Source organism: Amia ocellicauda, chromosome 4 (assembly GCF_036373705.1).
Source record: "Amia ocellicauda isolate fAmiCal2 chromosome 4, fAmiCal2.hap1, whole genome shotgun sequence".
Lineage (NCBI taxonomy): Eukaryota > Metazoa > Chordata > Actinopteri > Amiiformes > Amiidae > Amia > Amia ocellicauda.
This window is the reverse complement of record NC_089853.1, coordinates 32,787,649-32,803,342: the sequence shown is the minus strand read 5'-3', so window position 1 is coordinate 32,803,342 and position 15,694 is coordinate 32,787,649. Positions and strand designations below refer to the sequence as shown.

Sequence of the window (15,694 nt, the reverse complement as noted above, 5' to 3'; positions counted from 1 at the left end):
TGTCAGAGAAGATTAATTATTCCCTGACTAATAAACCTAAAACCTTATTATGAAGCCTAAAACCTTATTTTAGATTTTCACTAATACTGACTTTTATATTTCGGAAGGTTCTCCAGAATTATGTGAATCTATACAAAATGTATTTATTGAGAAGGTGGTTGTGATTTGTGATAGTATATCAACAGATAGGGTGCGCCTATGGCAAGCCAAATTATCATTTAGAGATATCTCTAAATGCATTTAAAGATATCTTCAAATATTTAAAGATATCTCTAAATCATTTAAAGATATCTGCAAATCATTTAGAGATATCTGCAAATCATTTAGAGATATCTGCAAATGACTTCCTGTTCATTTAGAGATATCTGCAAATCATTTCAAGATATCTTCAAATGACTTCCTGTATTTTGGCTGAGATTATCACTTCCTGTTTCCTTATTCAGTTACATAAAAATGAATGAACAAGTTAACAGGAAGTGATAATCTTGGGCTACATACAGGAAGTTATTTGAAGATATCGCTAAATGATTTGCAGATATCTCTAAATGAACAGGAAGTTATTTGAAGATATCTCTAAATGATTTGCAGATATTTCTAAATTAACATGAAGTTATTTGAAGATATCTCTAAATGATTTGCAGATATCGCTAAATGATTTGCAGATATCTCTAAATGATTTAGAGATATCTTTAAATATTTGAAAATATCTGGAATTATTTGAAGATATCTTGAAATATTTGCAGATATCTTTAAATGATTTAGAGATATCTTTAAATATTTGAAGATATCTTTAAATGATTTAGAAATATCTCTAAATGATCATTTGGCTTGCCATAGTGGGCCTGACATATAAGAGAACTTAAAAGCAAAGAATGACCTGTTACATTGGTCTCTGTTGCTCACTGGAACCTTTCTTTAGTTGCTACCACACCTTCACACTGTGATTTAGACCCTTGTCCCGCCTTTTTAATATAAGAGGCTAAATCTGTTTTGCACTCTATTTTGACAGATTCAATTAACAAATCCATATTGGAAGGCATTTTTCCCACAGCTTTCAAGAATACCTTGATATCACCTTTATATCAAAAATCCAGGTCTTAATAAATTGGGATTCACTAATCTCCGCACTTTCACACCTCCATTTCATGGCTATAGTTTTCGAGCGTGTTATAGGATCTCAGCTTCAATACTATCTGTCATCATTTAATGGGCTAGGACGTTTTCAGTCTGGGTTCCATCCTTTTCATGGGACTGAGACAACCTTACTGTGTGTTGTTAGCAACCTCTTGAAGATTATGGACGATGCTGCTGCTGTTCTCATGCTTTTGGATCGATCAGCAGCTTTTGACACTGTTGATCATGGGATCGTATTTGATTTCCTAGAAAACCACTTTGGTATCTCCGGGCTTGCATTATCTTTACTTCAATCCTTTCTCACAAACTGCAGCAGCCAGCTATCAGTGAGGTCTGATGTTTCTTCAGTGACTTCTGTGAAATACAGAGTTCCTCAGGTTTCTACCATGTCCCCATTTTATTAAATTTATATATAGAGCCCTTAGGAGAGATAATTGAGGCATGTGGTCTGCAGCACCACCAGTATGCTGATGACACACAGCTGTATGTACATCTCTCAGGAGATGTGGGAGAGATGAATAACAAATTAGAGTTCTGCCTCAAAGAGGTGGACAGGTGGCTTAATAACAACTGGCTTAAACTAAATCCTTCAGAGACCAAGGTTTTGGTGGTAGGCTGGTCAACTACTCTTAAGAAGCTTGGTAACAGTTCTATTCCCCCTACTATTAACCTACTAACAGATATGTACCAATTGCAGTGAATAAAGCTAGAAATGTGGGTTTTATTATAGATACTAATCTTTCTTTTATCCCCCACATTAATACAGTAGTAAGCTTGAGTACCTTTCTTTTACACAATTTTAAAACTATTAAATCATTTTCTGTCAGAAACACTTTTCCGGACAGTAGTACAAACTCTTGTGAACCCTAAATTGGATTATTGTAATTCTCTTTACTTAGGCCTTCCAGCTTGTCAGCTGAATAGACTGCAGAGAATACAAAATATGCCAGCCCTCCTTGTAATTGGGATGTGGTCCAATATCCTATATTATTTTAAAATATCTATTTTGGCTTCCGGTTTGAGATAATAGATTTTAAAATCCTTTCTGATATATAAAGCCTTAAATGGAATAGGTCCTGTATATCTTAAAGCTATGCTTAATGTTAGAACCACTACTATGGTGCTGCGCTCTAACAGGTTACCCGTATTCCCCTCCTAGATTCTCTAGAACGGGTTTTGGAGGCCGTACTTTCGAAGATATAGTGGAACTTTTATGGAATTTGCTGTCTGTAGATATCAGGGTCACCTCTAGCCTCTGAAGGTTTAGGAAACAATTGAAACCTTGGTTATTTAGAAGAGCAATTATGTAATTCAGATTTGGTGATGTAGCAGACTATCAACAGGATAAATCTTGGTACAATGAGAGGTATTTTATTTGTTATGTTCTTATTTGTTGTTTTATTATGTTGTCTTTATGTGAGGTTGTTGTACAGTGCTCTGATGCCTGGTAACAAGTGGCACTATAGAAACTGAATAAATGAAATACAGATTTATTTAAAATGTATAACTCAAGTATGGGAAATGTAGGAGGTTCTGAGACGTCATGTCAAAGCTGCTAATAGGTTCTTCTTTAGGGTGATGGAGAAGCACAACCTCTTGCTTCTTCCCCGAAACCCACTGAGGTAACTTCCTCTTTTTGAGACCATCTAAATATCAGGGTCTGCAAACCACCTCCAAAGAGCCAATGGTCAAGGTGGAATGCCCAAGATGTCCAACCTAAAGAACTTCAGCAGATCAGCAGATTCTTGCAGACTTTTTTTTTTTACAATATATTTCAGCTAGGTACGAATAGGCCGATGACCAGTACCATGTATGCCCATGCATAGTAGCGCCAGGATCATCAGATTGAGAGACAAGAGTTGGAACTTCACTGAACTGTCCTGAGCACATAGACATCTTGGATACAGAGTTGCCAGTGTGTGTGTTTATGCTCTGATCCAGACTGTGTCCTAACCAGAGTAGGGGTCGGCTAAAGTAAATAAGTCTCCCCTAAGGTTGCTGTCACCTAGGCAGTGTAAAGGAACAGGGGGTAAGTACAGTTAGGCCCATAAATATTTGGACAGTGACACAATTGTCATGATTTTGGCTCTGTACACCACCACAATGTATTTGAAAGGACAATCAAGATGTGCTTTAAGTGTAGACTTTCATCTTTAATTTGAGGGTAGTTACATCCAAATTGGGTGAACTGAAGGCAAAACGCCCCAAGAACAAGCAGGAACTAAAGATAGCTGTAGTTCAGGCCTGGCAGAGCATCACCAGGGAAGAAACCCAGCATCTGGTGATGTCTATGGGTTACAGACTTCAGGCAGTCATTGACTACAAAGGATTTGCAACCAAGTATTGAAACTCACAATTTAATTCACGATTATGTTAGTTTGTCCAAATACTTTTGAGCCCTAAAACTGGGTGGACCACATATACAATGGGTGTAATACCAACACCATGTACCCAATTTGGATGCAACTACCCTCAAATTAAAGATGAAAATCTACACATCTTGATTTAATCCATTGTGGTGGACTACAGAGCCAAAATTATGACAATTGTATCACTGTCCAAATATTTATGGACCTAACTGTATATGTATCATTGAACCATTTACATGTACAGGGCCTGAAAGTCTTTTAGACCTCCCAGGGTGTGGCAGTGTCCAAGTGCAGCTGATGGTCACAGAGAGGTCAGGTCAAGTGCAGCTGAGAGGTCAGGTCACAGACACTCAGTTAAATCAATATACAGAGCCCAAATTGTGTGTGCACTCAGCAGCCTAGTCTAGTACTAAATAGAAACTTCATTTGAACACATCTAACTCAAGGTTTTCAGTTAGAAGTTCTCAAACAACAACCCAGCCCGGAGTTATACAAAATGGCAAATAGAATAACAACCAACAGTATAGTTATAGTTAGTACCAGAACTCTGGGACGGGGCGAAAGCCAGCTTCCACTATAGCCATTGCAGTAGGGCATATACAGTACTTGAAGCTCTTAAGCCACATACAAAAAGAAGGCAAGAGGTTACATCTGGTCTGGCGAAGAAGCAGGATCGAGGAGTGGTTTTAACAAAAAATCTCAAAATTGTCCACGTGTGACCCATATCCTATACTTGGTGAAAGTTTTCAACTTCAAAGAGAACTATACATGAAGGTCAGTTTAATTGTTTATTATCAATTTTTCATAGAAGCCATCCGAGTTCTTCCGTGTAACTCTTTTCTCCGTTGATGTTTATTTTCTGTGGTCTTTGCTTAATTAATATTCAGTTTCAGTACAAAGAATCAAAACCAAGGAGGCATTTAAAAACATAATCTTTGATCCAAAGATTTTTTTCATTCATAACATAAACATAAAGTATTTCTTTCAGTTGATCCTTTTTTTTTAATGACAAAGTCCTGGTGGCTGCTTATCATTGCTGACTGCAAGCTGAAGTTTCTTTGCAATAATTACCGATTAAAAGCAATAACTGCCTGGTAAATATGCTAGATTCAGCATGACTGACTTCACCTTGCAGCATTTCTACCCTTCATAAGAAGAAAATGAATAATGCAATGAATAATAATCATTTTAGAAATGCAGGTATCTCCATAGTTATTCCAATTGCCTGGCATATAATAAACTACTCCCTTACTTTTATAAGATTGTGTGAAGTGTCAATGTGATTCATTACCTATCAGTGAGTCATGATACTTCATTTCTTTATTACATATTATGGATGGACCCTAGTACAGAAGATGATGCGTCATGATTTACCAACATTCCCACAGTCGTGTGTAATGCAGCAGCTTACTTACGATGAGTAAATCTCAGCTGTTACACCTCTCTAAAGGTAATTTCAAATCAAATGCCATGAATAAAAGCATGACTTGTGTTGCATAATGCTCTGAATATAGTGCCTGATAGAGATGGGACGGTATACAATTTCTACAGTACGATAACCGTAAACACAAATTCCACAGTAACCCTAATACCATGGTATAATTCAGGCAACTTCATTCTCTATAGGTCTAATATATTTTAGAGAATAAATTAATATGCTCAACTTGTTTAATATACTATGGAGCTATGCAGGTAGTGACAGCAGAAATAAATGTCAAAAGTAGGCAGCCCTAATTATTAGTAATATTTACCCTTTGCTGAAAAGAATGCTGTGCTGCAAGCATTGTCTTTTTATTGAAGACCTGAGTTTGTAAACATTGTTTGTTACACTGCAGATAAATCCAACATTCAAGCAAAAATGCATAAACAAAGTGAAGCTTATTTGCTGGTCAACACAATTAGAAATATAACTGGAAAACCCTCCACCATATATACTAAAGGACTATAAAGCAAAACCCTCCACCACAGCGAACACTGACGCCTCTTGTGTTAACGAACTGAACTTGTTCAATGCGCACCTGCATGCTAATGCATCTGAAGCACAGGTCCCTGCTACAGGGGAGTGCACTCTCAGGTTTACTGAACACGACGTTAGGAGGTCCATCAGGGGGTTGAACACCAGGAAAGCAGCAAGACCGGACAGCATCCCCGAGCATGTCCATAAAGCCTGTGCTGACCAGCTAGCACACCAATGTTCACGGTGACATTTAATCTATCCCTGAGCCAGTCTGTGGCAACCATTGTCCATGTGCCCAAGAAAATTAAGACAGCCTGCCTGAATGACTACCACCCTGTAGCACTCACCTCTTTGGCCATTAAGTGCTTAGAGAGGCTAGTCAAGGACTTTATCTGCTCCTTGTATCTGCTCCTGTTCTATTCATTGACCGCAAGGCTGTGCAGTTGTGCGGTCGGCTGAGTACACCACCAGGGGTGCACATTCCAACCTGCAGGATATCTACACCAGGAGGAGCAGAACTAAGGCCAGGGAAATCATTAAGGATCCAAGCCACCCAAACAATGTATATATATATACACTCACCTAAAGGATTATTAGGAACACCATACTAATATTGTGTTTGACCCCCTTTCGCCTTCAGAACTGCCTTAATTCTACGTGGCATTTGATGGAGATTTGTGGGAAGCACATCCAGGGCACGAAGCTCCCGTTCCACCACATCCCAAAGATGCTCTATTGGGTTGAGATCTGGTGACTGTGGGGGCCAGTTTAGTACAGTGAACTCATTGTCATGTTCAAGAAACCAATTTGAAATGATTTGACCTTTGTGACATGGTGCATTATCCTGCTGGAAGTAGCCATCAGAGGATGGGTACATGGTGGTCATAAAGGGATGGACATGGTCAGAAACAATGCTCAGGTAGGCCGTGGCATTTAAACGATGCCCAATTGGCACTAAGGGGCCTAAAGTGTGCCAAGAAAACATCCCCCACACCATTACACCACCACCACCAGCCTGCACAGTGGTAACAAGGCATGATGGATCCATGTTCTCATTCTGTTTACGCCAAATTCTGACTCTACCATCTGAATGTCTCAACAGAAATCGAGACTCATCAGACCAGGCAACATTTTTCCAGTCTTCAACTGTCCAATTTTGGCGAGCTTGTGCAAATTGTAGCCTCTTTTTCCTATTTGTAGTGGAGATGAGTGGTACCCGGTGGGGTCTTCTGCTGTTGTAGCCCATCCGCCTCAAGGTTATACGTGTTGTGGCTTCACAAATGCTTTGCTGCATACCTCGGTTGTAACGAGTGGTTATTTCAGTCAAAGTTGCTCTTCTATCAGCTTGAATCAGTCGGCCCATTCTCCTCTGACCTCTAGCATCAACAAGGCATTTTCGCCCACAGGACTGCCGCATACTGGATGTTTTTCCCTTTTCACACCATTCTTTGTAAACCCTAGAAATGGTTGTGCGTGAAAATCCCAGTAACTGAGCAGATTGTGAAATACTCAGACCGGCCCGTCTGGCACCAACAACCATGCCATGCTCAAAATTGCTTAAATCACCTTTCTTTCCCATTCAGACATTCAGTTTGGAGATTGTCTTGACCAGGACCACACCCCTAAATGCATTGAAGCAACTGCAATGTGATTGGTTGGTTAGATAATTGCATTAATGAGAAATTGAACAGGTGTTCCTAATAATCCTTTAGGTGAGTGTATATATATATATATATATATATATATATATATATATATATATATATATATATATATATATGTACAGTACTGTTCAAAAGTTGTAGGCAGGTGTGAAGAAATGCTGTAAAGTAAGAATGCTTTCAAAAATAGACTAATAGACAAAGGTTAATAGATTATATTTATCAAATCTCCTGATCTTAGCAGGGAGGTTGGGCCAAACATCTTGGAGAACTAACCACAGTTCTTCTGTGGATTTAGGCAGCCTCAGTTGCTTCTCTCTCTTCAAGAAATCCCAGATAGACTCGATGATGTTGAGATCAGAGCTCTGTGGGAGCCATACCATCACTTCCAGGACTCCTTGTTCTTCTTTACGCTGAAGATAGTTCTTAATGACGTTCGCTGTATGTGTGGGGTTATTGTCATGCTGCAGAATACATTTGGGGGCAATCAGATGCCTCCCTGATGGTATTGCATGATGGATAAGTATCTGCCTGTACTTCTTAGCATTGAGGAGACCATTTATTCTAACCAAATCCCCAACTCCATTTGCAGAAATGCAGCCCCAAACTTGCAACGAACCTCCACCATGCTTCACTGTTGCCTGCAGACACTCATTTGTGTACTGCTCTCCAACGAACAAACTGCCTTCTGCTACAGCCAAATATTTCAAATTTTGACTCATCAGTCCAGAGCACCTGCTGCCATTTTTATGCACCCCAGTTCCTGTGTTTTCGTGCATAGTTGAGTCACTTGGCCTTGTTGCCACATCAGAGGTATGGCTTTTTGGCCGCAAGTCTTCCATGAAGGCCACTTCTGACCAGACTTCTCCGAACAGTAGATGGGTGTACCAGGGTCCCACTATTTTCTGCCAATTTTCTGAGCTGATGGCACTGCTGGACATCTTCTGATTGTGAAGAGAAGTAAGCATGATGTGTCTTTCATCTGCTGCAGTAAGTTTCCTTGGCCGACCACTGCGTCTATGGTCCTCAATGTTGCCCGTTTCTTTGTGCTTCTTCAAAAGAGCTTGGACAGCACATCTGGAAACCCCTGTCTGCCTTGAAATGTCTGCCTGGGAGAGACCTTGCTGATGCAGTATAACTACCTTGTGTCTTGTTGCTGTACTCAGTCTTGCCATGGTGTATGTCTTTTGACATTAAACTGTCTTCAGCAACCTCACCTTGTTAGCTGAGTTTGGCTGTTCCTCACCCAGTTTTATTCCTCCTACACAGCTGTTTCTGTTTCAGTTAATGATTGTGTTTCAATTGAATTGAATTGATGATCATTAGCACCTGTTTGGTATAATTGTTTAATCAAACACCTGACTATATGCCTACAAAATCCCTGACTTTGTGCAAGTGTACCTAGAAGACTTGATGCTGTTTTGAAGGGAAAGGGTGATCACACCAAATATGGATTTGATTTAGATTTTTCTTCTGTTCACTCACTTTGCATTTAGTTAATAGACATGTTATATTCATCAATTTTTGAAAACATTCTTACTTTACAGCATTTTTTCACACCTGCCTAAAACTTTTGCACAGTACTGTATATAGACATTATAGTGTTCACTTGCTCATTTGCACATCTGTGTATTTGCACTATCCATTTGCAATACCCCATATTAATTAATTATCCTTTTGATCTTGTTTGTCTCCTTCCTTTTATATATGTATTATTGTATATTGAGTTTTATACTATTGTTATACACACAGTTAAGGAGGCTCACAGAAAAAGCATTTCACTGCCATTGTACATGATGTGTTTGTGAAAAATACATTAAACTTTGAACTTTGAACTTTAAAAGCACTAGTAGAAAAGACAGGTGCAGGTAACCTTACTTAGCATGAAAGACTCCAGACTCATGCTGATAGAGAGAAATGTACTCCCTCGACAGATAGGCGCACAAGGAACACTCAGGACCCCGACCTAATTCGAATAATTTCAAAGTCATTTATTCAACTATTTCGATGCGCTCTGGAGACGGCCAGTCGGGAAGACTCATCTAAAGTGTTTCTGAAGAACAGACTATCATATAGAAGATTACTGCCTTGGTTGCTGAGCAACTATATGAGAACAATGAGGTGACCCAAACTTTATTACAGTGTCTCCTGTACTCTGTATGGCCTTGGATAAAAATGTTTATCTAAAATCAGATACACAGGAACTGTACTTAACCTGGACAACCAGGAGCAATATACAGAGCTGAAATGCACATGATTTACACAGTTTTGCTGCAATAATAATACAAAGAGAATCTAGACAGGGCAGCTTCCTGCATTAGTGCTAAACGAAATGTATTGCTAAACAGGGTCATAAGCATACATTAATAAGATTATGTAATGCTTTGTTTGCTTTGTAATGTCGAGCTTTGGATCATTATTATCCTGGAATGTCCATTTTTGACCAAGCCTGAGCTTCTTAGTCAAGTGAATACATGCTCAAACCCATTTTTCCCTCAATTTGAACAAGGAGACTTTTAACCAAAAGTTGTAAAAAAAACCCAAAGCAAAGAAGATTCACCTCCATATTTTAAAGAGATGATGTTCTTACCGTGATGTTCTTTCCAGAGTCCAAGTAAACTTTTTGTATCATCAGTCCCAAGTGTCATAGATATGCAACTTGGCAAATTTGTACTGCTACATTTTGTTATGCTGTCAAGAAAGGTATTTTTCATTCCAACTCATTAAAAACCAGAATCATTCAGCCAACTTCAAATAGTACCTTTTGAGACATTGTATCCTGATGATACCCCTCTTTTGATGGTTGCACTTCAGTTTGAGCTCACCTCCTGAACCATATGTTCTCACTACATAGTGGTAATATTGTCTTGCATGTAGTGACTTTTCAGTAGCCTTGCACTTCTTGACGATGGATTCCACAGTGAAACTGGTATGTTCTGCTTTGTGTGATTTATTTTAAAAGCTATCATCCAAATTTTGGAGGTCAATGACCCTTTGCCTGCAGTTTTCAGACTGCTCTCTTACTTTGACCATGATGATGAATACTATTTATTGATTTCTTTTGTGTGCAACAATTTATTTTTACCCTGAAACAGGTGACATTTGGAAGTTCCAGAATATTTCTATTAACTTTCAGACAAGAGAGAGATGATGCAGGATTATTTTTGCATGATCTTGAGATACTTAGTGTGAATACATGTTCTTATGGTGTCTGTTCTTTTTTTTTAAATGGCATTGTTTATAAATATATTCTTGCTCTGTGATACTATAGTTGATAGTATTATAGTTTTACAATTTAATGTATTGCAGAAACAAAAACGATTGCACACATATTTCTTCAGTAAATATTTTGGTTTTTAAAATATAATTATATATCTATATATATATATATATATATTAGTACATTCAGACATTCAAAACCTGCTAACAATTGCTATGTGTTGTTAAGAATCATTAAGTTTGTCTAATTATTGTAATGTATATATATTAGGTAATACATGAACTGGGGAATAAAGACAAAATTCTGTTTTTAACTTGGAAAACAGTATAAAAAGTGTAAGAATCGTACCAGAATTCCATGGTGTGTATCATAAAAAGCACTCACTTACTACCAGAATTGTAAATGCTCTCTAAATGTCACTGTTGTTCTGGTCTATATTGTGTGCTTGAAAGCCAGGGCAGGAATGACATTTAGGGAGCTCTAATATTCAGATTCTGTCTTAGGAATGTTGAATGTACATGGAAAACACAAACACATTTGCATATTTAACCTTTTAAATTGCACTCTAGAACATATCCTCTGAGAAACTGACATGAAATTAAAAAATAATCAAGGGAAAATTTGAAATGTGTCACTTGTATTTGTAGTTTAGTTGTTTATTCCCCTGTGTGGCTCAGCTCTCCTGTAAAAACGCACTTTATATAACGTTTTCATCATACAACTTGCTTTTACATTGCAACTACTCATGTTGTTTATTTTGATTTCCCCTATGCCCCCTTCCCCTTAGCTCTTAACTATAACTTCACTTCACTGTTAACTATCTTGTCTACACTAATTAGCTATTACAATCTAGGATGTATTTTGTATTAACTGTATATTTTCCTATGTTTTGATCTGTACTGTATTATTGCACTTTTGTAATGCTGTTATATTTTGTAAATCACTCTGGATAATGGTGTCTGCTAAGAAATAAATAATATTATTAATAATACTGATCATTTTTTAGATTATATCTATAAAATATTTTTAATGGCACATTATGACTGCAATACTAATTATAGATTTTTTTTTGTTTTTGTTATTTTTTACTACAAATGCATGTGTAGCACAGGTTTGATGAAGTAGAGAAGGCTTTTTATTTGTACTCACAGTTCAGACAGTTGAAGATTCTTGAAGAGCTCCCAAGAAAGAGTTGTCAGAGGGTTCTTGGACAAATTTCTGCAAATAAGGAACAAAAAAGGTACAATAATTAGTGAAGAAAACATCACCACTAAAAGTAAAGAAAGAACACATTGCAAACTGCAGTCAATTCAGTGAGAACTTGGCCATTTTTTTAGATAACAAAAGTCAATAGATACAGAAGGCCTAAGGTCTCCAAAGCATGTAAATCCAATACAAAGTTGGAACAAGTGATACCGATAAGAAATATTAAGAACAGTCTACTTTCGAAATTGTTTCCTATTTTACACTATGACACAAAGATAATCAGTAGGGATATATATACAATTTCCATGTTACACTAAATCAATGTAATTCTCTATAGGCCTATTATATTGTAGAGAATAAAATAATATTGCTCAACTAATTTAATAATATATTATGGAGCTTATTTTGTTTTAACAGCTTTAAAGATAGGTAGTGACAGCAGAAATAAATGTCGAAAGTAGGCAGCCTTAATATTTATTAACATTTATCCTGAATGCTGTGCTGCAGGCCTTGTTGTTTAATAGATTTTTTTTAAATAACAGATTAATTTATTACCATGCAGATAAATCCAATGTCCAATGCAGATAAATCCAATGTCCAAACAATGCATAAATAAATAAAACAACATTTATTTGCTGGTTAACACAATTTGGAAATGATTGGTCATACTGCTTAAAACACAAACTTTAACAAATATTGATAATTTAAAAGCGCTAATATAAAAGATGCAGGAATACCACAGAGACAGGTTCCAAAACCATTTGTACTAAATTATATTTGTGCTAATCAGGATCATAAATACTCTGAATTTAATAACAAACATGAAAATGTGTTAAATACTATTATAAATGTGCGTGTTATTAAAAAAATGGGTTTGATAAATTAACAATAATACAAATAATAATTAAGCTATAAAGCCCACATCAAGAGGATAAGGACATCTGCATGAAATTAATAATACAACAATTCCCAATCATCTTAGAACAAATTAAGACTTTAACATGTATTTCCTATGCGATTAAAGATAATTTCAATTAACAATGGATTTCATGGAACCAATTAATATTGTTTTCCATGGGATCACTGTAATGTTGTTTTCAATTTTTTTAAACCGCTAGGCCATCTATCTATGCAAGGTGAGTGTTGTTCAGTTTTGCCAGCCTTTGATATTTTAATGATTTTAATATTTGTATTTATTTAAAGTATTGCATTATAAAATGCAGTACCAGTAGGGTTCATGTCAGAGAAAACCATTATACCGTATAACACGAACAGCATAATGCAGCGCAACAGGAACAGTATCTATACCGTAATGTATATAAATCACAGTAAACCTTAAAACCGGTATGCTATAATGTACGCGCAATATTATTTTCCAGTGCTGTTCTGTACTGCAATTAACATAATGCGATGAAACACATAGCTCTATATGAATTTATGGTTATCAGCATCATTCAAGTACGGGCTAACTGAACCTTAAAACCGGTATACCGACTCATCCCTAATAATAAGCATTGGTAGAATGAAATGTTTGCTATATGAACAAGCTTTATTCACAGAGTTTGTTCTCCATAAAAGGCAGATTAATAGTATTTAATATAATATACAATATGTAAAGCACTGAATTGGCCAAAACACGCCTTGTCCTCAATACTGCATCACTTTGAATGTAAGGTAACAAACCAGAGAAGCCACTAACCAGAGCATATGCTGGGAGCAACAAACCACACAGAGGGTGAAATAAATACCTTCCGCCCTGACAAACAGCTTTTGTTATCAATATTTATTGAATACTTAAAATCACTTAATACCCTGACACTGCCCTTGTTAGATCGTATCAGGCCCGACTGACACATTATTAATGTATTCCATTACCTTTTATTACATTTCATTACCCTCATGGGACAGTATTATTTTTGGAGGAAGGCTGTGCCAAGGGGGATCTATGTGTTCCCGACAGGTCAATGTAAGCTCACCCCACCTGTTTGTCCCAACAGCCCTTGGGAATTCATACAATGGTCAGATACTGTACATAATGATGTAAAATTATATACATTTGTATTCTGCCTAAACATAACCCAGAATCCATATTATTATAGCAAACTCACCATGTGATAATATACATTAAATAGAATGTAAATGACAATAACCTATTTCTAATGAATTAATTAATTATATTTGAGTGGATGCCCTTATTTAAAACAAAAATGGAAGGCTCCTAGCTTGAATAACCCACTTGTGAATATTAAACTCAAGAAAAATAATCTGATTCAGGTTTTCACAGTTGCCAGTTTTAAACAGCCCTTTTGAGCAAATTGTTTTACCAGACTGCTATTCTTTAATTTGTTGAATATATGTATTTGTTTAAGCTTTAAACACATATGAAAGATATACAGATCCTGTTTAAGGTTCATTATGTAAGAAAAGCTTCTTTATATATTTTTTAATAGACCATAAAAGACCATTTAAGTTAGGATCTCAGTTTGCTATCCTTACAGCTCCAGTCATGTTTTCTTCAGCCTCAGAACAAACCAGTGTCACTAATTCGTCTTAATGATACAAGAGTCAATTACCCAGCACATACTAGGGCTAAGAATGTCCTCCTTCACATAACCTCATTATCATAGCAGAGACAGGCCTAACATACCATAATGTGGCTTAACCTCCTACACAGACAAATACATAATTTCTAATATATTTTTTAATCTCTTCCCAATATGCTTTCCTCCAGCCTCATCTTTTCCCTGAATATCCCAGAGCATTGCAAGCTGGATTAATCATTAATATACATGCACATTTATTATGACACCTCAAATGTTCTCATTAATCAATCTTTGAAGATTTGCCTTTCTCACTACCTAAACGGTGTTCACATTACATCACATGCAGGTCACAGAGCATCACATTTTAACCCCTCATACGGAACCAACTCTAATCCTCTTTCTCTCACCACCAACCAATGCACAAAATATAAAGTAGATCATTGACTCACAGAAGGGTGAGAAAGACAGAATATTGTTTCAGGGTTGCAGGGTTAAAATGTGACGTAACATGAGTCCAGGCAATGAGAAAAGGAAGTCTTCCACAGGGTTAGATATTTATTAGTTATTAAATGTAGAGCTCCAGGTCCTTTTTAAGTAAACACACACTATGTAATCTAAATACAAAAATGATTCAATAAATACTCTCCAATTGTGTTTCAGTTAATATATAATTCCATCATTTTAAATATTTAATTAAAATATAGATTGATAAAAATGTAATAATAACTCAAGGCTTAACAAAATGCTGAGAAAAACATGTCAATGTATTGTAATTTACAGGCAAACCTAAAAAGATTAACACAGAAAAAAACAGCAGACAAAAGGTTTTGTACTTGTCAAATTTAAAAATAAGAAGCTGCAGAATGCTTCCTGTCAGCGGAACAGTAAAGAATGACAAACAGGCTGTTGCTATGCACTTGACGGTTTCCTGGGTTACCACAGACATAGACATAGACATAGTTTGTTGTTTTTTGAAGGGATATTAGACTTGTTTATTATATATATATATATATATATATATATATATACACACATTAAAATAGTCCGACAGGTCATGTCACAGGGTATTAAGATTTCTACTTTAAACCAACTTGTCTATCTAAGTCACTTATTTCTCTGCAGTGTATTTCTGCTTGTTGGAAATACTTAAGCCTCATAAAAGATTCATAAGAATGAATAGAATAATAATGAATAACATTTAATGGTACTCTTTTAACTTCACATTTGCTTTTTGTCAATTCTTTATCAAGTGTAATAGTAACTCATATGGCAAGAAGAGACAGTCCTAATATTATAAGGAACAAAGGTCGACAAAACGTTTGAGGACCCTTCAATGTTTTAATTTTCAGAGGAGGAGGAGAAAAACACCAAGTTCAGTTACCCTTTATAAAAAATGTATCTCTGGAACTGCATTTTCACAGGAGAAGAAATAATGGAAGAACTCAGTGTGGGGTGACCACATGCCAAATGTCATCAGTTAGATGTGCAGATCAGGACTCTTCAGAATGTTGCTGTCCACAGACTTCTCTTTAAATTGATAATAAGATTGTTTGAATAGTATCCATTGGAGAAAAAAACTTTTTTCTCCCATGTTTGCAAAAGGG

The 15,694-nt window shown here is 36.4% G+C and overlaps 1 protein-coding gene across 1 annotated transcript in view; it reads right to left on the bottom strand.

Moving 5' to 3' along the window:
* Positions 1-15,694, bottom strand: part of LOC136748303 (NT-3 growth factor receptor-like) — a 383,972-nt gene that overhangs the window by 226,971 nt on the left and 141,307 nt on the right. The window contains exon 4 of the mRNA XM_066701924.1: positions 11,491-11,559. Coding sequence (XP_066558021.1) covers positions 11,491-11,559 — 69 coding nt within the window. The remainder of the gene's footprint in view (positions 1-11,490; positions 11,560-15,694) is intronic.